Genomic DNA, 24,841 nt, shown 5'->3' with positions numbered 1-24,841 from the left:
AAGATAATGCAGTCATGACACTTAGGAACGGAAAAGAGATCTCTTGTCCAAATCAAGATCAAGCCAATCATTGTTAGTTGGTAGTCATCTATGCAGATGGAGAAGCTATTGATAATCACTTATTTTTTTAAAAATATATATATTTTATTGATTTTTTCCAGAGAGGAAGGGAGAGGGATAGAGAGGTAGAAACATTGATGACAGAGAAACATAAGAAAGAAACATCGATCAGCTGCCGCCTGCACACCTCCTACTGGGGATGTGCCTGCAACCAAGGTACATGCCTTTGGCCGGAATCGAACCTGGGACCTTTCAGTCCGCAGACCGACGCTCTATCCACTGAGCAATAATCACTTATTCTTAAATATTCACTGGCTGTATATATTTGAGAAAACTTAGAACATAGTAAAATTAAAAAATTTTCTACATAACATGATGTAACCTAATTAGAGTTCAATACTGAAAACAATAAGCATTGTAACAATTAAAGAGCTAAAAATATTTATAATAGATTATTTTTCATTATAATAGATAATGAGGAGATCCTGGTTTTATTGTTGTACTTAGATTTGTTTATAGTAAATATTGTTGGGATAAAGTGATGTGCTAAGTTGTGTTTGGAGAGTTCTTTTGCTCCCAAATGAGTGCCAGTTAATATTTGAATTTACAGAGATTTTGTTGCAATGAAATTTGATTTTTCTTGTATTCAAACTGGAGATTTACTTGGAAGCTACTCTTAACACCTGACTTGCCATGGCAAGTTTCAGGTCCCTAATGAAGGACTTGAATTGGAATAGGAAAACAGCTGGAAACAGAAACATTTCCTTGGGAAGTCCATGCTTTACAGTTCACTTTACCCTCCCAGTGGGATAAAACCCAAATATATTCAGCCCTAAGCACAAAATGCACAAGTAATGAAATTAAGAGCAAATAAGTTGCTAAAACCCAGACAGATTCTTGAAACCCTGTTACCCCTGTCAACTTCTTTGTTCCCTGTTCCAAGACATAAAATATGAACATGAATAAGCTTTTAGTGTCTCCTCAGGAAGTGGTCCTCTCCTTGGAGCTCCTCTTTGCTTATGGTGACATTTGGTTCAGCTTTATCTTCTACCTGCTACCTGAAGATGGGAAATCATTTCTTCTATCTGTATACTCAAACTCTGATGAAACTACCAGGGCTACTAGATTGCTTCTCAGTTCTTTCTCATAAAACAGTAGAATATATTTTGTAGATCAGGTACACACAAGTGAGAATCAGACACCAAAGGCATCCCAATGTCAAAGCACTCAACACATCATTCTTATGGGCCATTAAAATCAACAGCCAAATCTGTGTCATTTTTGGATTCTGAAGAGGTTGTGCTACCCTACCATAGCAATGATCAGGATAGAATATTTAAAGAAGAAAGATTGTAACTTGTTCATGAAAAGACTTGGTGTACAGCAGAAAATAGAGTTTCATCGTGAGAAAAGGAAGGGACCTTTTATGTGTTTGTGTGTGCATACTGAAAAGCGATTAATCATAGCCTTCACTTTTCTCTTTGAGAAATTCCGCTGTTGGTCATTAAGGAGGCAGTACCTTTTCCTCTAGAAAAGAAACCCCTCAAAATGGTCAATGAAAAACCTGAGACAATATGATACCAATACCTTTGTTTCTAAGATATTAGAATCCCTATATTTACTAGATTGTTTTATAGACCTCTCCTTTCTTAACTCCTGTTTTCTCCTCCTCCTTCTTTAGGAGCTGTGCAATTAGTTGTAACTGAAAATGTCTGACAATCTGGATAATGAAGAGAAACCCCCAGCTCCCCCACTGAGGATGAATAGTAACAATCGGGATTCTTCAGCACTCAACCACAGCTCCAAACCGCTTCCCATGGCCCCTGAAGAGAAGAATAAGAAAGCCAGGCTTCGCTCTATCTTCCCAGGAGGAGGGGATAAAAGTAAAGTATCAGTGGCCGGGCATTGAAAAGGGGCTAGTTTATTCTTTCATTGTCACTTTCTTTCTTGGGTAGTCATTTCTTGAGCGTTAGTTGTTTAAGGGCTGCCTGATATTTATGTCTACTTCTTCAGAGGTTGCATTTTGCCAGAAGTTAATGTTTGATTGATGTACTGTGGTATACAGAAAATATACTTATGTTGTATTTACCTTTTACATCATATTGAATTCATAGTGTTAAGCCAAGGGAATCATAGCAATAATACTGTCTTGAATATATGAACGACTTTATTGCTGATAACTTAGAGAAGAATTTACAGTAATCTTTTCTAAACTGCAAGCTCTCCTTATTGGAATTGGACTATAGGTGGATTTACTTCTATATACCTTTTTGACAGCTGTGAAAATTTTGAACTGAGTATACAGGAGTCAGTCCAAGTCATTTGTTTTCTTTCTCATCTTCTGTCAGTTGTCCCCTACACAACCAGCCCTATTTGCACTGGATATTACAACAGCATATTATTATTTATCCTTGTGTTGCTCATAATACCATTTGGTGCTTAAATATCATATGCTGACACTTTGTAACACTGGGGGATATAAAATATCTAGTAAGTAATTGCCAGGTTGCATTAATTAGCCTAAAGTTTAAACATGGCTTCTATAAATGTGACTATTGAGGCAGAATAGAGTGGATGATGTACAGGGACAGTTACCACAGAAACTTGCCAAAAGGGCAAGAAGGGTGATGTCTTTAGAAGAGAAAAGGAACATTCCTCATCTGCTTCTTCAAGGCAAAACAAACGGCTTCATAGGTTGCTTTCACGGTGTTAATGAATCCATAATTTGTACTATAAGGAAAACCCAAATTCTTTTAAGGTCAGTATTGTCTCTTGTATACCTGTATCACTTAAGAGATGTTTTATCCCTTGTGACATAAGGATGGAAAACTTGGAGATGATGTTAAACATCTGTATTAAATACAAGCAAAATAATAAGGAAACACTTTCCACGTATGGGATCTGTGACCATGTAAGAGAAATTTTTGAAGAAATATTTTCAGACACTGAAATGGGTCCAGAAAAAATATTTGCTAGGAACAAGGGATAGTTTGAGAAACTTATGGAATGCCATGACCTGGAGACCAAGTTTTATGTTACAGTGGTGCCAAAGAAAGAACTACCAGAGCCTGCAGCTTCTGTGTTGTATCTGCCACAATTGCAGAAAATAATTGAAGCAGGGGATTATGTTTCTGTGCAAATCTGTGCTCTTGAGACCACCATGTTTTGGAAACCCTTGAACAATCTCATTTGCTCTTTTGAAGAGTAGGAGCCAACTGATGCTAGTATGAGGTCAGCAAAAATAGGAAGGCTTACATTTGTGGTTTGTGCCACTACTTCAGGTGACCTCATAGTGAAATCATTACTACTCTACATGAAACTATGCCAAAATCTTCCCAATAGAAAAAACCTAGCCAAGTTTCCGATGCATTTTCATGCAAACAGAAAAGCCAGGATGACTCCTTGAGGCCTTAGATCAGTGTTTAATCCAGTCGTTCAAGAAGACTTAATGCCAAGTTAATAATATAACTTTGTTGTTCAAAATTTCACAAAGTTTCCTCTGTCTGAAGATCCTAGTGCATTGGATTCCTACACCATCACTAATGCTATATTCTTAATAAAAGAGAAATTTGATAGTTTAACAGGGCCTTTAATTAATACAACCTGAGGGAAAATTTGGCTAGATATGGTGGAATATCTTTCAGCAGTCCCATCTGAAAAAATATTTGGATCAAGAAGAACCTATGCGTGCAGATGAACATTTGACACAAGCAGTCATTGGCTAAAGTTGAATCTGAACCTGTTGACACTAACCCAAATGATGCGATGCTGCTAGAAGATGACTTTCAGAAAAATTCCAATACTCCAGAGATGATTAGCATAAGTGATGATGAAGATACTTAGGATCTATGGAACTGCAGCAATAGAAGCAAATATTTTAGAACAAGATTAGCAACTCCCTAAGAAAGTAGGGAAAATTGATACCTTTACATGTCAAACCTTACCTCTTCAAAGCTTGAATAATTTAGCAGAATTATATAAAGAGGTATTCTGCTGCCTAAAAATATGTCACATTGGACAGAAACCATCTTCAGCGGGACTTAAATAATCAAATACCAGTGCTGGAAAGCTGATAAGCTGCATTCAGATGAAGGTTGAATGCTTTACTTGAACTCTATAAGGAGATTCTAAGAGTCTTTTGACAACACCATAATGGGAAGAAAGCAAGAGCCTAAATTATCAAGTAGTGCCATTTATATACCAGTGTTGGACAATTGATAATCTGACTTCAGAAAAGCTTGAATGATTTAATTTGAATTCTATATCAAAGTGCTAAGGTGTCTTTTAAAAAGACTTGAGATTGTACCACTTAAATTCACTTGCTTGATAGAGCTAAAACCACAAGCAAATCATTACAATTTTAGGGTTGGATTTAGATGACTCTGAGAGTTTGGAGAGCCATGATTTTGAAATAGTCCAGCTCTGTTCATTGCTTCATTGTCACTCCCATTTTCCACTGCCATAATGAGTGGTACATCTTCATTATCTTTGGAAATCATTTCAGTATCTAAAATGGAAACTATGTAGAACCTGTCATTTTTACTAATTTAAGCTATGTAAACTTTCATTCTTTTTATATAATGTACTGTTGTTATTGTTTTATTTTATTGTGCAAAAAAGTATTTATGAGGGCTTTCAAAATTCACATGTAACCTCACTTTTCTTACTCTTTTTTTTAACCTCCTAAAATCATAATTTCATCAGCTGAACTCCCCTACTTTGGGGGTCATTCAAGAGTAGCATCTTTATAGGTAGGGAGTGGTTACTGTTTCTATGTTTCTGCCTCTCAGTGACTGATTAGGTTACACCACTGTCAGTCTTGAATGAATATAAAGAATACTGGACTTGGGCTCTGGAGGCCTGGGTTTAAGTCTAACTGTGTCACTGATTATTGTGACTTTGAGCTAGTCACTTAGTTTCTCTGAGCCTCAATTTCATCACCTGTTAAATGAGAAGAGTAATATCTAGCTTATCTCACAAGATATTGTTGATAATCAAATATAATTATAAATATCAGGATGCTTTTACAAATAAATTTAATAATATTAAAAATAAATAAATTTATTAATTATTAAAATGTAAAATAAATAAATAAATTTATTAATTATTAAAATGTAAAATAAATTTTATAATTATTAAGTGCTCAATGATTGTGAGGTGTTATTAGATTTGCATCATTCTGGACCTTACAAACAACCAAAAAGCTAGATTTTAGAATTCTTGTTTCTTTAAATAACTTTGTTCCTGACTAGAATTTATATGTCAGTTATAGAAAATTGAAAAATTGAAACTGCCCATAACTCCATAGACCAGTGATAACTGATTATGTTGGTATTTTCTTCCTAGTTCTTCTTCCTCATTATAGAGAAGTTTTTCATCAATATCAAAACCTTTGGAAAATAAACACAAGCAAATAGAAAAGAAATCACCCAAATTCACAGATCTACTTCTTTTTTGTTGGCTTCTAGAAACCATTTACTAGGTTTCTCTTCTGTTGGCTACTAGAAAGCTTGGAGCCAAATATGTGGCCCATGCATAGCACTTGCCATGGGGACTCTATGGTGTGTATGTGCTTTGTATTAGCTTTCTTCCAGGCTCCATTTTTGTGGCTATATATGGGGATATTTTTACATAGTTGAGATCATAATATATAATTTTATATCCTGCTTTTTCACTTACATTTTTTATCATGTTTTCCTACATTTTAAAAAGTTTTCATAATATTATTTTTGAAGTGTATAATATTTCATCATATATTGGCAATAGTGGCATCATGGTTTATTTAATAATTTTCTTTCATTGGATATTTGGGGAACTTTCTAAATTTTTGATATAAATAATGTCACAATGTCTACTTCTTTAATTAAATGAAAATACTTGCTTTGGTGAAAGATGTTTTTGTTTGTTTTATTTTGTTTTGTTTTAAGAAGTCTCTTTAACTACATTTCATTGAACAAATGGAATTTCAAGAGATAGGTAGAAAAAAAAAGTAGTAGTAGATGTAATTTCAAGTGACTATCTTTATTGGAGACTATTCCAAGAGCTGAATCATGATGTTAGAGCAACTTTGGAGAGATAATTTACCACCATTTTATGATACTTCACTATAGGAAAGTTTTCAGAACTTAGATCAGGAAAAGAACATCCTTAACAAGTGGTTTTGTTTTTATTTTATGTACCCTGTGAAGTGTGAGACTACTTCTTTTTTGTTGGTTTCTAGAAACCATTTACTAGGTTTCTCTTCTGTTGGCTACTAGAAAGCTTGGAGCCAAATATGTGGCCCATGCATAGCACTTGCCATGGGGACTCTATGGTGTGTATGTGCTTTGTATTAGCTTTCTTCCAGGCTCCATTTTATGTTCCTATCATTTTTTAAGATTTTAAAAAAATGTTTTTATTGATTTCAGAGAGAGGAAGGGAAAGAGAGACAGAGATAGAAACATCAATGATGAGAGAATAATCACTTGGCTGCCTGATGAACGCCCCCTACTGGGGATTAATCCTGCAACCTGGGCATATGCCCTGACTGGGAATCAAATCATGACCTTGACCTCCTGGTGCATGGGACAGTGCTCAATCCACTGAGCCACACAGGCAGGGCTGTTTCTATCTCCCCGCTCCCTTTTTACTTTCTTATCTACTTTGAATTTATACTATCATTTGTATTTTGTGTATTCTTGTAAGCCACCTGATAGCCATTTTGGAACAAGGTGGGGAATAAATACATGAATGAATAAATAAATACATGAGAAAATTACAAAGGCAGTGAGGTAAATGAATCTGCCAGGACTCTGAAAATGGCATAGTACCTCTAAAAAAAAATCAGTGTTAAGGACTTGAAAATTGGAAGAACATATGGGAAAGAAGCAGGTGAGGCTGCATTTGCAGGTGACATATTCTGTGTGATATCTGTGTCTTCTGAAGCATGCATAGCAGTTCTGTGCTGCACTTGAGCATCAGGTGTGTTTCAGAGGATATGCAATACTGTGTGAAGGGCTATGTCCTTAGAGAGCACAGTTTATGTACATTTTGTTTGTGGGAATCCAGAGAGATTTGGAAGCTGGTGAGCCTGGGAATGAAGTAAAGGCCCCTCTTCCTAGAGGAATGTTAGAAGATAGTTGGATATAAATAAAATCAAGACAAATAAGAAGTGATCTACCATTTACTGACTGATCTACCATGAGTTCCTGTATGCTAAGCTGAATTTCATTCACTATACATGTATTGAGTCTTTCAATCCATACAACCATTCCATATTATCCCCTTTTTACATATGAGGCATTTAAGTTCAAAGTGCTTAATTAGACAGCCTAGCACAGTGATGGCGAACCTTTTGAGCTCGACGTGTCAGCATTTTGAAAAACCCTAACTTAACTCTGGTGCCATGTCAATTATAGAAATTTTTTGATATTTGCAACCATAGTAAAACAAAGACATATTTTTGATATTTATTTTATATATTTAAATGCCATTTAACAAAGAAAAATCAACCAAAAAAATGAGTTCACGTGTCACCTCTGACAAGCGTGTCATAGGTTCGCCATCACTGGCCTAGCATCACATAGCAAATGATGGAAGCCAGAAGTCTCCCAGGTCTCTTGGACTCCAGACCCTATGATTTTTCTATTCTATAACACTCCCTTGCAATAGAACAAAGGGAATATGTGGGAATAAGAAACTACATTCTTAGCATCTAGAAACCAGCAGTGGCTTTCATTTTCCCTTAAGAATATATGGTAGTGTGCTTTGAAACTTCTCACTTTCAAAAACGGGATTTTTTTTATTATCACCACTCAGTAGAAACAAAGAAAACTTTTTCATGTTTTTTATAAAATGATGGCAAGAAAATATTCTTCATCATAGAGGTGTGCTAACATTTAATTCAGGTGTTTTGTGGGTTAGATTCTCATTTAGCGTGTATACTTAACAGCAGGGGTGGGGAACCTTTTGTTTGCCAAGGGCCATTTGGATATTTATAATATCACTTGAGGCCCGATTCACGAAATTTATGCAAGGGGCTCAGCCCTCGCAGCTGCGAGGCTTGCCTTGGCCCTCGCAGTCCCGGCTTCGTCCTTCCAGAAGTCCAGAAAGTCGTTCGGTTGTCTGGTCTAATTAGCACATTACGCTTTCATTATTATAGATTTGAGGGCCATACAAAATTACTTAAAAGTAAGCCTGCTGTAGTTGGTCAAACATTTAATTAACTCACTTCTAATGCCTTGGCAGGGCCAGTCCAAATGGTTTTGTGAGTCTTATATGGCCTGCAGGCCAGGCGTTCCCTACCCCTGCTTTACAGGCTTGCATACTGCTTACTTGAGAAAGTTGAGGCTCTAAATGAGTGTGCTCATATATGTGAAAAGTTCTTAAAGTGCCATATAGTTTGTTATTGTATAGTTTGCTCTAATTCTTAGAGTATGCTATTTTCTATATATGCTATAAAGCAGAAAGCATTACTGTGCAAAAATTATGTTAAAGAAGACTCTCAGTTATCCTTTATGGTCTTGTTAATCAAATGTTTTGGTCAATGCACGTTACTTTCACCTAATTAATGCACAATAAAAAATACTTAGTGTGATAACTAGACTGAAAAGTATGCAATCTTTCTTCCGTGATGCTGAAGATCCTTTGGGATCTTGCAGTAGCTCAAAGTTATGATCATTACAGTAATAATCAATGGGAATCTCTATTAATCGTGGGTTCTGTTATCAGAATGCCAGATGTCAGAGACTGCTGCATCCTGAATGATGTTTACATTCCTCTTGGTTCTCCAAAGTATCCTGTACAGCTCAGAAAAGAGTGCTCTTTGGAGATCATTGCTCTACCTTTTGGAAAGCCTGAAGGACATGACATCTTGCTTGTCCAGGGTCAGTGCTGTGCCTCAGGAGAAGAACCTCCTGTACAACTCCTTTACTCTTATAAGTCCTCTATGGTTGAAATGGGAATAAGGTGGGATAATGATGCACTCTATCTACTAGGGCCTGTGCTTCTATTTCAAGGCCAATAAACAGGAAAATTGGGCACGAATATGGTAGCCCACTAAAACCAGCAGTCAAATTCAAGACAAGTATGGAAGGCAGGATTGGGAGATATATGCACTAAAGGAAGTAAGTTATAGGGAGAAATAAATTGAGAGAAGAAATAATGTTTGAGAGGGAGATTAAGAAGTGGAGAAGATACAGGAGATAGATGAGAAGGGAGAAGACAGAAAAGAGTTGTACCAAAAATTAAAATGAAGTATTGAAAGGAGAAAATGCTAGCTAAAGGATATAAAGTTACTTTCCTGCTTAAAGCAAATGAGGCTCCATTTTTTTCCTCTCTAACTTATGCCATGCATAATTATCCACATGATCAGATTGTGTCTGGTTTAGGACATTGCCTCATATTTGCTTTTTGTTTTCAAACATTTTCCATTGAAACTGTTGCACGTGTGAATTGGGTATAAATGAGAGTGAGACCAGTGTGTGTTTTCTGGAAGGAGATAGGTGTAAAATCAACTTCTTAATGATTTGTCAGAATGATCACTGTTGCTGAATATCTTTGAAGATGATACCATTGGAGGTGATGGCTGTCAGCACGTGTGAGTGGGGGTCACTAGTAGGGCTAGCATAGGGCCATCATTTCCTTTCCTCCATCATCCTCATGGAACACTAAGACTATGAATTGGGCTTGTAGGTGATCTTGCAGAATCAGGTTCCATTTTGACTATTTTTCTATACATGAAAGGCTGCTATCTTATGGAGGAGGTATATTGTTTACCATAGCCACTAAAGACCTGGCAGGAGGAAATGGGCTCCCAATTTCACCAGAAAGAATGAAACTAGACATAAAGAAATTCCAGATGTGCTGATTGGATACTATGATTACCAAGGTTCTCTATTAGGTCTCTCATGGCTTTAGCAGATCCTCCTACCTGAGGGCGAGAGAATGAAACTTCCGCCATGGGCCTTCCCAGCTATATACACCTGAGATTTGCTAATATAATGTAAGATATTATAAGGGCAGTGAATGTTTAAAACATCCCAGTTTAATCCTCTTTCAGCCCAGTAGTTATATTTCTAAGGACCTCATTCATAGCATGGAAGTGCTATATTATAAAAGTGTCAGATTACTTAGTTCTCCAGCAAACTCAAACACCCTGTTACTAAGTATATTGTTAATGAGATGATGTATTTTGGATGGCAGCTACAGGAATATTCCAATGTTGAAAGTGTTTTTATATCAATTACCTCTTTCAAACCTCCTTATGATGGAGGCAAGGATTAGCCCAATGTTACAGAAGGAAGGAGTTTAGAGAGGTTAAATGACTTCCACAAACCTGCCTTATTACTAACTACAAAGCAAGGCAGACCTAAAATTTAGATACCCAAATCCCAGTCCAGTGGTGGTTGAACACTACACAGCTTGCCATAAAATAGGAGTGACCTAACTTGTTTTGAAAATAGGTTTTAGTCCATGCATTATATAAAAAATGATATCTTTACAGAGGTAGGTGAAACCTTGGTGAATCTAACCCATTTTCTCAATCAGCCACTACAACAGTAGTCATACTTTCGCCTTTCCATGTTACTCCTCCAGAGGGCTTAACTTGCTAGCAGAAAGTAACAGCCTTTGTAAAAAAAATTGTTACCCCCCCCCCGCCCCAATTCCTGTGTTATTTTGGGGGCTTTGAAATATTTTTCTATTACAAAGGTATCTGATGCTCTTATGATTAAAATATTTAAAAACTATATTAGAATATGACAGTCAGCTCTCATCCTTCCCCTTAGATTCATTCATAATTCAGTATTTAAAGATTAGGGCCCATTTTTCCTTATCTGATCAATAGCAGTATATATTTTGCTCAAGATGCTAGATTTAAACCAGAAATATATTGTTATGTAGAACTTCTTTTTAAATCTTTTACCCACCTTGCAATGTCAATTTCTTTAAATACCTCAAGCCAAGAATAAACTCTGTTTTTATGTCTAACTTTCCACTGTAATTATCACATATAGTTTGTAGTATTTCCATTTGGAAAAATAAATTTGAAGACCCACAAAATAACATTTTTACCAAAAAATAGAGTAAAACTAGAAAATTAATCTCTCCCTATGTAAGAGAAAATATACATTTCATGAATCCAGGTGGTAATAAATTCCTTTGGATTCCTTCTCATAATGTGCCCCAAACAGAATATTCTAACTGTTCTCAGGTACTTATTTATTCCCAAGTATAATACTTCAGAAAGCTTCCTTTGGGGGGTTATGGCACTATGTGCTCTGTGACCCACAAGTCAGAGGGTGGAACAAAACAACTCCAGTGCTTACTTAATTTGCTTTTCTGGTAGTTAAGTAAACACTAAGACATCTTAATTCTTAAAGGCCACAAGGGCAACATTTTGTAAAAGATCCTTGTGAGGCATTGACTAGCAGCCTCTTAGTGAATTAAAGAAATTAATAAGCCACTGAAAGTACCTATCACTCAGCTAAAGAGTCACCAAGTCACTAATATCATTTATTAGGAAAAGTGGTGGTTGCCACCCATAGGAAATGGGTCACCCATTAAAATACTTCTATATCCTTCCAAAATGACTTTCCCTGAGCAAAGTCCAGGAATACTGAGATGATAAACAGGCATTTAATATGACAGATATCTAACCAGCCTTTCTCACTTCCCCTGCTAGAAATGGCCCCTATATCTGCACAAGTGGCTTGGCTTCAGGAACATATAACACAGTATAGATTGCACATCAGCATGGGGAGTGAGAAAAAATAGGGAGGAGAGGGGGAAGGGATTTTAGTATCAAGGTAGGGAAAAGGGCACCTCCCAAGAGAGCTTCAACATCAGCAACTCCAGCACAAATCTTCTAACAAAATATTTTAATAGACCTCTTTTACCTCAAAAGACTTCATGGAAGATCATTGGTTAGAAACCTATGTGCAACCAGCCAGTGCATAAATCAGAGCTGCATGCTGAATTTGAGCAGATCTAGTTTAATAGCTATCTCAGTTTAAAAATCAGATATAATAAAAGTGGATGTTAATATAGGCTAACCTGGAGCATGTTTTATAATTCACTCAGAAAGGATTTTTGCCTGCTTTTTATGTGCCTAGCTTTGTGCTGAGTGTTGTCGGGATACTACAGATAAGACAAGCTTCCTTGTCCTAAGGTAGTTTTCAATCTAGTTGCAGGAATCAGACATGCCCAGTTTACAGGAAATGCCCAGTAGGTGATCTTAGAGGCAACAAAGTTAGTGGCAGATAGGTTCTCCCCATTCCATTTATTTTTCTCCTCAGCCTGCATGATAGCAACCATTTTGAAGCCTGCTATGTGTACCTAGAAGTACATAGCTACCTGGCTTGTCTTTGAGGAAACACCTTTTCTATCATATCATCCATCTGTTCAAAAAACTTTCCCAGTAAATTCTCCATTGCTATCTTCAATTGCATCTTCCTTGCTGATTCCCAAGGCCATACCCTATCTATTCACCATTCTGTCTTCTCAGTTCCTCATCAATATGCTATACACATTTCTCTCTCATCTTACCTCCATCAGTAAGCACTCAATGTCCCCACAAGTTTCTATGATCTCCTTTTGACATGCTACAGCATTTATACTCTATTCTTCCCATATTAGCACCTTATTTTCTTTGATCTGGTATTATAAATTTCTATTTTTTATTTGCTCATCTTATTTCTCCAGTTAGATCACAAGTTTATAATATTGAATTCCTAATGAGTTATTCAGCTTAATCTGTCACTATACTGATTCTCAATTCTTTGTATACTTGTTAACTGACCAGTGACTGATTCAAAGGAAAGGAATCTAGAACAGTAGCAGGAGGGAGCTTGGTCGTTAGAGCCAAGGTTGTGAAATGCCTGCTTCTTAGAACTAGGCAGCATCTGTACTTTTTTTCTTTGAAAAAATTATTTCTGTATTTCAAAAATGTTCTATATAATATTTTGCTTTTAGCTTTGTGTATAAATGTCGCTTTTTAAATTATGCCATATACTGTGGGTTTGCATGCTTCCAATTTATTTTTAAAAAATTATCATTGTTCTGTGTTTTCAGGCTAAATTATGTGGGAAAGCATTTCTCTATGTCTGTCCTCTGTTATTCCTGCTCTTTTCTCGCATGCTCTGTTTTCAAAGAGCTAGAAAGTTTTCTTAAAAAATAATTCTGGATGTGACCAATATGACATTCAATAAGAAGGCCCAACAAAACTTCCAGAAATTTTAGGGAAAGATGACAAGTGGAAGTCCTACAACAAGGAAGACTCAGGTGACAGTTTTCTAAAATGCTTTCAGAAGACAAGCATAGCATAATCCAGGGATTTCATCTTGGGGAGAATTGTTGTTTTGCTGTACCTTGAACCCTGCCCATCTGTGTTGCCAATATATGCTTTTGACCCCAAAGTGGCACCCGGGAAGAGATGTGCCTGATGTGTACAGAGTCATCCCCACTGTTGGGAGAAAAACAGCAATAATGCCATCAACAACAACTTCAACTATAACAACCACTCTAAAATATATCGTCCCACCCCCGAGCCTTCTTTGAGAAACTGGATCATTGTCTCCTCATCCACCAACACATAATGGCAAATAAGCATGGCCTGTCTCCATGTATTGGGTCTCATTTCATATACTGAAGATCATTTGCCCATTCATTTGTTCATTTGCTTATTCATTAAATATTTATTGAATCAGGTACTGTTCTAAATAGATGTTGGGGTACATAGGTGAATCAGTTCCTGCCTTTAAGAAACTAATAGCCTAGTGAGGGATACAGACAAGTCAATGAATGATTAGAGTCTATCATGGTGAGTATAAAATAGAAGTGAGCACTGAAGAGGGGCATTTATTCAAACTTGAGGTTGAGGAGAGGGGCAATTAAGGAAGGTTTCCTGAAGGAGGTGGCCACTGAACTAAAGTGAGTCTTAAAGAAAGAATAGAGCTATCCATGTAAAACATGGGTGGGATTTCAGACATAAGGAACATTATAAAGGCAGTAGGCATGTCACACTATTAGCTGAGGTTTTATGAATACAATTACAAATAGTTCAGAATAGCTAGTACATAGAGTGATAATGGGAGAGGGGTGGATAGGGAGCTGTGGAAGTAAATTAGGTACTGGATCCTGGAGAACTTATTTATGACATACTGAGGGCTTTGAATTTGATTCTGAAGGCAATGGGGAAATATTTGAAGCAGGGAAATTATATCATTTTGTGTGTCAAAATATCACTTTAGTCACAGGAGAAAAATGGATTCGGGAGAAGAAAGATGGAAGGAGACAAGTCAGACTGTTGGAATCATGCAGGTGAGAAATGGCAGTGGCCTGGCTAAGGGCCAGTATCTATGAATAGGAGAGGAAAATACAGTGGGAATTCTTTAGGAGGAAGAATTAATAGAACTAGAACTAAGCAACTATTCAGAAAGCAGGAGGGGAAGCTGGAGGATGGTGTGGTAGAAAACACAGGAGGAGTTGTAGTTCTTGTTTTAAGTGAGGAAAGGCAGTGGAGAATAGTTTACTTTTAGAGTGAGGGCCCTATAAGACATCCAAATAGAGGTATTCAGTAGGCAGTTAATTCCTTGGGATCAGGGTACAGCAGAAAGGTCAGGGTTGAAACCATACAAGCACATGAGGTGACCTAAGGGAGAAAAGTGTGATAATAAGAAGAGATGAAGACCTACGACAGCTCCTGGGGAATACTATTTAAAGAGTTGATAGAAGACCCAGAAATATTGGAATAGACTTTAGAAAAGTGTTGTATGAAAGAAAATATAGAAGAATTAATTTCATGAGGTTTATGTTCATAAATGTCAGTTTTGACTGAAAGGTTATTATTGGTAAGGACTGAAAAGTAGCCATTTTCGTGACCTCAGGGGCTCAGTGGTTTGAGGAGTGAGGGCTAAGGAAGTCTAGATTGCCATTTCAAGGTGCTTATAGAAGGAGAGGCTGAGAGACTACTACAGTTAGAGAGAGCTGTGAGGTGACAGAAGGTTTTAATTTTTAAGTACAAAAGAGATCTCAGCATGTCTTTTAAGCCAAATAGGAGTGTCAGTAGAAGGGGAGAGATAGAAGATACAATGAGAAATAAGAGAAGTGAGAGGGGCTGGTATCTAGACACCAGTGGAAGGATAAACCTTACACAGAAGGATGGGACTCTGCTTCCAGTGAAATGTGAGATAAATGAAAAGACTGGGAGAGAGAGGGAAGTCAAAAGAGCTCAAAACGGCCTCCATTTTTATCTTAGAGGTAGAAGGAATTCCATATGCTGAAACTAAGAGAGAAGAGGGTGAAGCAAAAGTTTGACTGGAGTGATAAAATTCTGGAATATTCAATAAGAAGAGTGGGAACTGAAATTGGCAAGGGGAAAGAAGAATATTGCCAAGCACCATTTATGAGCCAACTGTTATCTGTGAACACCAATATGCATAATTGTATGGTTTTCCCCCAACAACTTTCTGTAGCTTTAATATGGAAGTTGAGGTTTTGTGGTTGGATTCTGTCAGAGTATGGTTTTGAAGGACAATTGCAAGAGAAAGTCAAAGAGCAAGAATTTCCAGGGCAGTGGCTTAATAGCAATTTAAATGATGGGCCATAGAGTCTGGACCAGGAGGACGCTGAGAAATTGGTTAAAAATGTAGGCATACAGGAACTGGAGGTTTTGTTGAGATCAAAGAACAGGTAAAATAGAGTAAGGGCTTGAGAGAGTGAGAAGGTTAGCAGGATGGGAAGATGGGCTCAGAGAATGAGATGACAGGGTTGAATACTTCAGAGAAAGGTTTATTCTAGATAATGAAAAGGTGTGGGGTAGTTGTGATTCTCCACTCAGTCTGAAAATCATGTATGGAGCTTAAAATATCATTTGCCCAGGTTCTGCACCCAGGAATCCTGATATAGTAGATTCTGGGTGGGCCCTAGACATTGATATTTTATGGAATTGTACAAGTCATGCTGATGTGCAACCCTGGTTGAGAGTCACTGGTTTAAAAGATGGTCATGAAAATGTATTGTATATGTGGAAGGGTAGTCCAGTTCATTAGAGTTTATGGAAGGCAAGGAGTTAAAAGGAAAGACTGTGAACGAGATATCCATTAATATATTACATTTCACAAAGTGATGGCAGCATTGAGTGCAGGAATGAAGACTAGAAAGCAAAGTCCTCAATGGATAAGGGGACTTGGTCAAGAGAACTAAGTGGGAATAACCTCAAGGAGGGGGACTTGTGGGCAAGTGCAGTAGTACTGATTCAAATGCACATTATGTGAAAAATAGGGATATTCTGTCCTTTCCCACCCCCTTAGACCTAAGGGCTTAGGATGGGGCAGAATGAGCAGCACCTATCAGAAATATTTGTGGAAGGGGTAGCTTCATTGGATAGTAAGGCTTACAGTTGTTGTTTTCAACCCCAGCTGCTTAATGGAAATACCTGAGGAACTTTAAAAATGAAAGGTGCTTGGGTCTAGCACATACTAACTGAATCTGAATCTCTGGGGGTGGGGTTTTGACATCTCTCTCTTTTTAAGCTTCCCAGGTAAGAATGATGCACAGTGAAATTTGAGAACTTAAGGCAGGAAGTGAAGAGAGCATATAAAGAACAGGTTGAGCTCTGGCAGGTTTGGCTTAGTGGACAGAACATCAAGACTGCGGACTAAAGGGGCCTGGGTTCCATTCCAGTCAAGGGCACTTACCTAGATTGCAGGCTAATCCTGGCCTGGGCTCTGGTCAGGGCACATGCAGGAGGCAACCAATCGAAGTGTTTCTCTCACATCAATATTTCTCTCTGTCTTTCCCTCTCTCTTCCACTCTCTTGAAAAATCAATGGAAAAATAGCCTCGGGTGAGGATTAAAAAAATAAAATAAGAGGTTGAAGGTGTAGGGGGATTTGTAATTATTTTGTAAATATTTGTATATGTAAATATTTTACATATTTGTAATATGTAATTTGGAAAAAGCTCTAGCCACTGGAGGAAGTATGGAACACTGTGGTGGACCATATGGGAGATGACTGATATCTAGAGGGGCTTTTCTTTCTTTCAAAAGTAGTAAGATGAAGAAAAGTGTCAGCATGAGAGACAAGAAAGATTAGCTGTTCCTTGGAGTTAAAATCAGAACTCATGTACACCTAGGCAGTGGTTCTCAAGCTTGCTAATGACGCGACCCTTTAATACAGTTCCTCATGTTGTGGTGACCCCCAATTTCATTGTTACAAATTGAACATAATTAAAGCATAGTGATTAATCACAAAAACAATATGTAATTATATATGTGTTTCCCGATGGTCTTAGGCAACCCCTGTGAAAGGGTCGTTCGACCCCCAAAGAGGTCGCGACCCACAGGTTGAGAACCGCTGACCTAGAGGGTCCCAAAGCCAAATGCTCTTTGCAGTTTGTAGTCTAGTCAGAAATTTGTGGCCTTCGTTCTAGATTCCAATAGAATATGCATGATATGCTTTCAAAAATAATACTCACTTGGTCTTCTGCTCTCTACAATCATCAACACAGATGATCAAGCTGAGTCTTATTATCCCAAGGTTCAGGTTAGTCTAAATCTTAACAGAAATGACCAATGCTCACAGAATTTTCTGAAGGAGATACCAACATCTTACTGTTGCTAAAAAGAAAAAAAGTTTTTATCTAAGCTCCAATTCAATCACTATATATTTACTGAAGTCTAGGGCTCAAATGTGTCAAGTTTTTAAAATGCGATTGAATAAAAATTAATGAAGCTATTAAGAGCTTCAGTTCTATAGCCACAGTTGGTACCTCTTTTCAAATCCTGATTCTGACACCTGCCAGCTATATAACCTGGGTATGTGGTTTAATCTCACTGAGTGATTTCCTCATCTATGAAAATAATATGGTCTACCTTATAAGATTTTGGTGATTAAATGAGATAACCTTAGAAGCACTTTGTACATGGTGAATGTTCCAGAAATTCCTGAAGGTTTCACATTCAGGAATGTGATCCTGAATAAGATACAATGGCTGCTGTCAAATATGTCAAAATTTAGCTAGAGAAATAGGTATATAAAGAAGGAAAAACCATCTAGTGTTCATAAATGTCAAGCTCAGAGTATACACGGGATAGTCCATGGGAGCATGAAGAGAAGGGCATTTAACTTTGTCTGCAGACTGAAGACAAGAACATACTTGCAACAGGAGAGGAAGCCCAAGAGGGTGTCTTCAAGAACAAAGACTAATGGAAGTTATCTACACAAACCAAATCAGAAATGGTAAAAAGTAAGCATTTCCAGGCCTTGACCTAGCATGTGTAAACGCTTGGCAGTAAGAGAATGCTAGCAGGATATGGATGAAAATAGTGAAAGGGATTAAGAAGTACAAATTTCCAGTTATAAAAATAGTCATGGAGCTGTAAATTATACCATAGGGAATATAGCTAATAATATTGCAATAAATATTATTATTCTAAGTGGGTTCTAGACTTACCTCACTTTGTAAGGTATATAAATGTCTAATCATTATGTTATATACCTGAAAGTAATACAGTATTGAAAAATAAATTTTAAAAAAGAGAACACCAGCAGTTTAGGGAGCATGAAATGGGTATGGGACACCGGGGACCATGGCAAGAATAAACAATGGAGAGGGATGAAGACAGATCATGCAGGCCCTTGGATCTCATGCTAAGAAGCATGGGTAATGGGAATCCATTTAAGTGTCTTTAAAAAGGCAAGAATGCAGTGAGATTATTATATTTCAAAAGATTACTCTGGCCCAGCATAATAAATTGCAGGGAGCAAAATTAGAGAGAGTAAGACCAGGTAAGTAGTGCTGGTACGTTGGACCAAAATAATGGTTCGTGGGGATAAGAAAGAAGATAGGTTTAAGATGAGTTTAGGATAGAACTTGGTGACAAACTAAGATAGAATTAAGTATGATCAAAGAAGCTCCCAAATTTATGGTTTGGACAGTTGGGCCAGGGCTGGATTACCCAATAACCAGAGTAAGCATGTGCTTAATCAGGGGTACCCAAAATGTGGAACATTGATTTGGGGCATATTGTTTTTAAAAGACTTAATCATTATAGTAATATCAGAACTCTTTAGATTTCCTCACTTTTTAATGCTTTAGTATTGTTTTTATTTGAATTAAATGTCAGAGAGGGGTGATCCTAATCTTTTCATTATTTAGAACCTCCCAAAGGAGAAGGAGTATAAGGCCTTAATCCTTCTCTGATCTGGGTGGTTAGTGGTATCATTTCACTAAAACACAGACAATGGAGAAAGAGCAAGTTTTGGCTCCCTGTTTCTTTTATGCTTAGCCCTTGAGCAATGGGAATGGCATGATTAGGCTGGTAAGGGACTGACAGTCAGGCGGCCTCAAGGGAGATACCATTAAGGCAGTTCACATAGCTCAGATCAAATGGAGTATTTATGTCTAAATCAATATGCTTCAAATGTGCAGCCAATACTAATGGAGAAATAGGGAGAACTTATTTTCTGGCAAGAGAGATGATGAATGCAAGTTGATATAATAATTGGAGTTATAGATTAAGCTATGGGCTCTTAACCTGGAGTTCAGGAAAACTGTGAACTTATAAAATTACATTCAAAATTGTGTATGTATGTATGTATGTATGTATGTATAGTGCATTTTTATGGGCAGAAGTTCTATAGCTTCAGATTGTTCAGAGTGGTCTTTGACCCCCAAAAGATCACCAACCACCAGGCGTAGATTTACTATGAAGTAAATAAAGCTTCTTCTTCAGAGTTTCTCACTTGCCTGGGACTCTTCTAAGCCCCTAGGAGGAGTCCTAGTAATTTTATATTTTTTTAATTTTAATTTCTTTTGCTTAGAGGATGCATTCCTTTTAAATTATATAAAGTGTCTGGTTCCACAAAAGATGGATGTATCCCCTGCCAACCATAGAATAGGGAATTATGTAATATTACTTGACATCCAGAAGTGGATGCCATCCCAGAGAAATGAATGTAAAGAAAGGATTGTAAAAGGCCAAAGAGTGCACTAAGGCAGAAGGAGAAGCAATGCCAATCAAATAAAGAATTGTCACTGAAGGAGGAGGAGACTGAGAGCACGTTGTCAAAGAAGTAGAAAGAGAGATGGTTAGCCATGTCCAACATGAATGGGAGATCAGGAAAAATAAAAATAAGGAAATGATTACATGAGTAGCTAGCACACCTTCAAGGAAGTGGCAAGAACAGAAAGTTGGTTGTTCTATTTGTGCCTTTCTGAACAAGTAAAAATGGTAGTTGAATAAGTGTAAATGGTAGCTATAGTCCACAGACATTCAAGAAGATGAAAGTACCAACAGAAAACTCTAAACTTCACTATTCAGTTAAGATACGGTCATCAATAAAGTATGCTCACTGCCCAGGCAGGTGTGACTCAGTTGGTTGAGCATCATCCCATGCTCAGAGAGATTGCCAGTTAGGTTCAGGACAGTGCACATTCCCTGGTTGCTGGCTTGATCCCCAGTAAGGGGCATGAGGGAGGCAGCTGATCAGTTTCTCTCACATTGATGTTTCTCTCCATCTCCTTTCCTCTTTCTCTAAAATCAATAAAAATATATTTTAAAAAATAAAATAGTCTCACTGTAACATTGAGATCTATACTGAAGTTAAGTTAGATGGTACATATGTACTTTTCAAAATGGGTCCTAAATGTGTTCCATGGTCAGGCAAAAGCTTTGAGTGACCCTTGTCCAGCTCCTAATCCTGTATCCTAATCCTCTCAGTACTTGAATTTCCATATTTCTGCCCCATATCTCTGTCCCCTGACTGGCGATAAGGATCAGTCAGAGAGGGCAGAAAGAGAAAAGAAGCCATAAGAATGACATTCAAAACTAAAAGGCTTTGAATTTAAAATTATACTAGGTAACCCGCAAAACTAGCAATTCATTTATGGTTAATTAAATGTCTGAAATTCAGGCCAAGGAAACATCTATTTGAATCAGGATGTTCTAAATTGACCACTCTGGCACATCTGAAGTTGATTGAGCATACGGATTCATACTGACTTGCCCAGTATTAGGAGTGTGAGTATTATTTTTTGAGGGTGAATTTCAGCCTTACCAGAGAAACATGCTCAAATCTGCTTATATGTCTATTATGGAAGCTACTAGATACCATTTTACAATATTTTCACACTAACTTCTCTGGGATCACTTTCAAGATGGACTGATTTCATTACAGTCCCCACGTTAATTTCTTCAGTGATTGTATTTTTAAAGGCTTTTGACTTATCTATTGATTGCATGTTCATAATTGTCATTATGAAAAAATCTGCTACTTGAGGACAATGATTTTGAATGGCTAATAGGACAGAATATAACAGGGACATGGAAAATAGCTGCAAACTAGAATGACTAAACCAAAATAGAATAAAATAAAATAAAATAAAATAAAATAAAATAAAATAAAATAAAATAAAATAAAACAAAATAAAATAAAATAAAAAGAATGACTAAACCAAGGAACTGGTTTGAGGTTTCTAAGAACTAAATAAAACTAATTCAGTAAAAAGCAGTAATTTTTTTTTACTAGGAAAATTATGGGTAGTAAATGATTAAAAACATTTCTAATGATAAATATTTGTAATATTACTGATTTGCAATATTATTCGCATTGAAAGAACAAGAGTCTATTAAGACATGCTTTATAATGTAAACATGTAAATGAAAGATGTGCTAGCCACTTTACAATTAACTACGGTTAACATGGAAGCAATTCATAACACCTTTATAGATAGCATAAGCAATTTTCTTTTCTATTCTTTTTCTTCTAATGGTAAGCTTGGCTTGACTTGAGTGTAATGAATTTATTCTTTAGTAAGCAGGATTTGATTCAACAAAGCCAGTTAAACACAATAACCTAGATACCTGGTGGTTACATCATTAGACTGGTAGAGGACATAAATGAGTTTGAGTGCAGATTTTGTTTGGATTGGATTTTGGAAATTTAAATTTTTTAGACATAATAACTTTTGTCCAACTGCCAGCCACTTCTGCAAATAAAATTATAATTTCTGTAGTTAAGTATTGTTAAAATTGTGTTCAAAGCAACTGTCTTTCAAATTTTTAACTGTTTTAGATTAATCTAATTGTACAACTTTTGGATCCAAAACTGTATCCCAAATAAATGCATGTTAACATTTTGCCTTTAGCCAATAAGAAGAAAGAGAAAGAACGCCCAGAGATCTCTCTTCCTTCAGACTTTGAACATACGATTCATGTGGGGTTTGATGCAGTCACTGGGGAATTCACTGTAAGTAAGCTTATTTTGTTTTGTAAGCCATGAAAAAATCATTTATTATAATAGGATTTTATAATAAATCAAGAATTGCCATGTGCCAAAATGTCAGACTTGAAGTTTTTGATGGAAAGAATATTGGCAAAATAATTTTGTCCACCTTAACAAAAATGTTTGATGGCTGTATAGTCTTCAACTTGATTGAAAATACTAATTTACCATTGCATAGAAGAGGTAGTCCTAGACCCTGCTTGATTATGCCTATTCTTTGTCATTCGAAGTTAATCAGAGAATCATCAACTCGACTTGGACAGTGAAGACAATCTTTCTGAATAATTCAGGCTTTACGTTGGAATCTGGATTAATCAGAGCAGCTAACCACATACACTAACAGCAAACAAAGAAACAAACAACTCCGTAAAATTGACCTGTTTTTCTCTTTGAATTTAAGAAATGGCTTATTTTTAGGCTTAACAAGTATATTTTATAGACATTGAAAAAACAAATTCCATGCTTCAGGAAGGAATATTGATAGATATACATATTGTGTATGCTTTAGTGGTTATATATATATATACCACAATAAATACCAATAAGAATTTTCTAGAAAAACCCACATATCTATAGTGCTCAAATAGCACAGGATCTCAGATCAATGGCATTTTATACTTAAGATCTGACTAAATTTTTTTAGATGGAAGAAGAAAAAGATGTGGCTAGAAATATGTACCTGGAAGATAAACTATCTTTCCCACACTAGTGAGGAACTCAGTCACAATGTACATTCTGAGATGAGTAATTTTAATGCATTCAAACAAAACATCTCTGATAGAACCATCACAATTGATTCATGGGTTCTTAAGCCAGAGATAAATTTAGATATTAAATAATTGAATCTCCTTTTATGTAACATGATGGTTAGTGAATAGACTATTGTATGATTAAATGAAAGAAGAGATGACAAATTAAGTTAATTCGAAGAAGCAGACCATATCTTTGATTGACAGCCAAATTATACTATTTTTTTTGCAATTCAGGAAGTAAGCAATATGAGAATGAAATGGAAATTGGGTAAACATCTTGAACTTAATGATGTGAGCTAATTATTTCTGTGTTCTCAGTAGCAAGAAGAGAACATTAAGAAATACTGACATTGACAAATTTAAGATACTGATAGGATTTAACCAATTTTACCACTGGAGTCAGAGACATTATTCAAATGGCCTTGTGTTTGAGCCCAGCTTCTGTTCTTTACTATATGTGATAATATTCTCTCGGCTCTACCTAGAAAATATATCATTGTCACCACTATGACCACCATCATCACCACCAAATAATATTTTTTATAATTTGAGCATGATAATATTATTTTTTAAAAGTCATAGAATGACTATTTTATTACATAAGTAACAGTAAAACACTTAAACTTTATAAGTTTTGTCTGATATCGCTTCCCTTTTTTATTTGATGAACTTTATTTTTCCAGTTTTTGACCTTTTCATATTCCATGTGCGTTCCCTCTGCTTAAATTTCTCTTATGTTTTACTGTCATTTTATATTTTTCTTCCATTTCACTTTCTGATGTAAAAGTTTCCTCCTTCACTATTCTCATGTGACATGCTGTTTCCTTTCAAATTTTTTTCCCAAATTTTTCAACTTGCTTGAAATCTTATACAATCTATCTTTAGCTCTTTCTTGTTTCTTTATGGGTTCTCAATGGAAATGAAGGAAAGTGAATCATCATCATCTTGCTGACTGCAGTCAGCCAGTTTCACTTTTCTATCAATTAGAGCCCAGAGAACCAACCAGAGAGGGATAGAATGGGACATGTGGTAGGCAATCTTTTTAATTGTAAAATAGAGTTTGATGCAACTGAACCAAACCAAAAACCTGTCCCTTCCTACCAAAAACCCAATTTGAAATAAAGCAGTTGTTTGGATGCAGTTATCTGTTAGAAATCCGTTTGAATATATTGATAAGACACAGGCTAAATTTGAAAATCTGATGCATTTTATTGTCATCTTGATCTTTTACAACTACTTGTCCACATATTATTTTTAAAGATGCCAAATTCTGCCTCTTATTTTTACCACCTTAACCTATTTTTTTAAATTTACAAACTAAAAATACAAAATGACAATAAACTTTTAAAAATAATTTTATTGGACCCTGGCCAGGTAATTCAGTTGATTAGAGCATCATCCCTATACACGAAGGTTGGGGGTTTGATCCCCACTAAGGGAACATACAAGAATCAACCAATGAATACATAAAGTGGAACAAAAATATTCTCTCTCTCTCTCTCTCTCTCTCTCTCTCTCTCTCTCTCTCTCTCTCTCTCTCCCTCGTCTCAAATCAATCAATATATTAAAAAAATCATTTCATTGGTAGGAATTAAAATTGGGTCCTAATTCCACAGTACCACTAATTCATTGTGTGCATAGCTAATTTGATTATTGCAGTTGTTTACATTGAATTTTGAGCAATATAGTCCAACTGTCTTACAAGGTATTGTTATTTTGAATATTTGGACACTGATTTGGTGTGTTGCTTGGTGATTACCCT

At 36.4% G+C, this 24,841-nt stretch overlaps 1 protein-coding gene across 1 annotated transcript in view; it reads left to right on the top strand.

The window, feature by feature from the left end:
- The first annotated feature begins 1,747 nt into the window (after positions 1–1,747).
- The window catches only part of PAK3 (p21 (RAC1) activated kinase 3), a 125,374-nt gene continuing 102,280 nt past the window's right edge, over positions 1,748–24,841 (top strand). Inside the window, exons 1-2 of the mRNA XM_036305986.1 lie at positions 1,748–1,943; positions 22,191–22,291. Of these exons, the coding sequence (XP_036161879.1) occupies positions 1,769–1,943; positions 22,191–22,291 (276 nt within the window). The 5' untranslated portion in view covers positions 1,748–1,768. The remainder of the gene's footprint in view (positions 1,944–22,190; positions 22,292–24,841) is intronic.

This window comes from Myotis myotis, unplaced genomic scaffold (assembly GCF_014108235.1).
Source record: "Myotis myotis isolate mMyoMyo1 unplaced genomic scaffold, mMyoMyo1.p scaffold_m19_p_4, whole genome shotgun sequence".
Classification (NCBI taxonomy): Eukaryota; Metazoa; Chordata; class Mammalia; order Chiroptera; family Vespertilionidae; genus Myotis; species Myotis myotis.
Note: the sequence above shows the minus strand (reverse complement) of the source record. Positions and strands in the feature narration are given on the sequence as shown.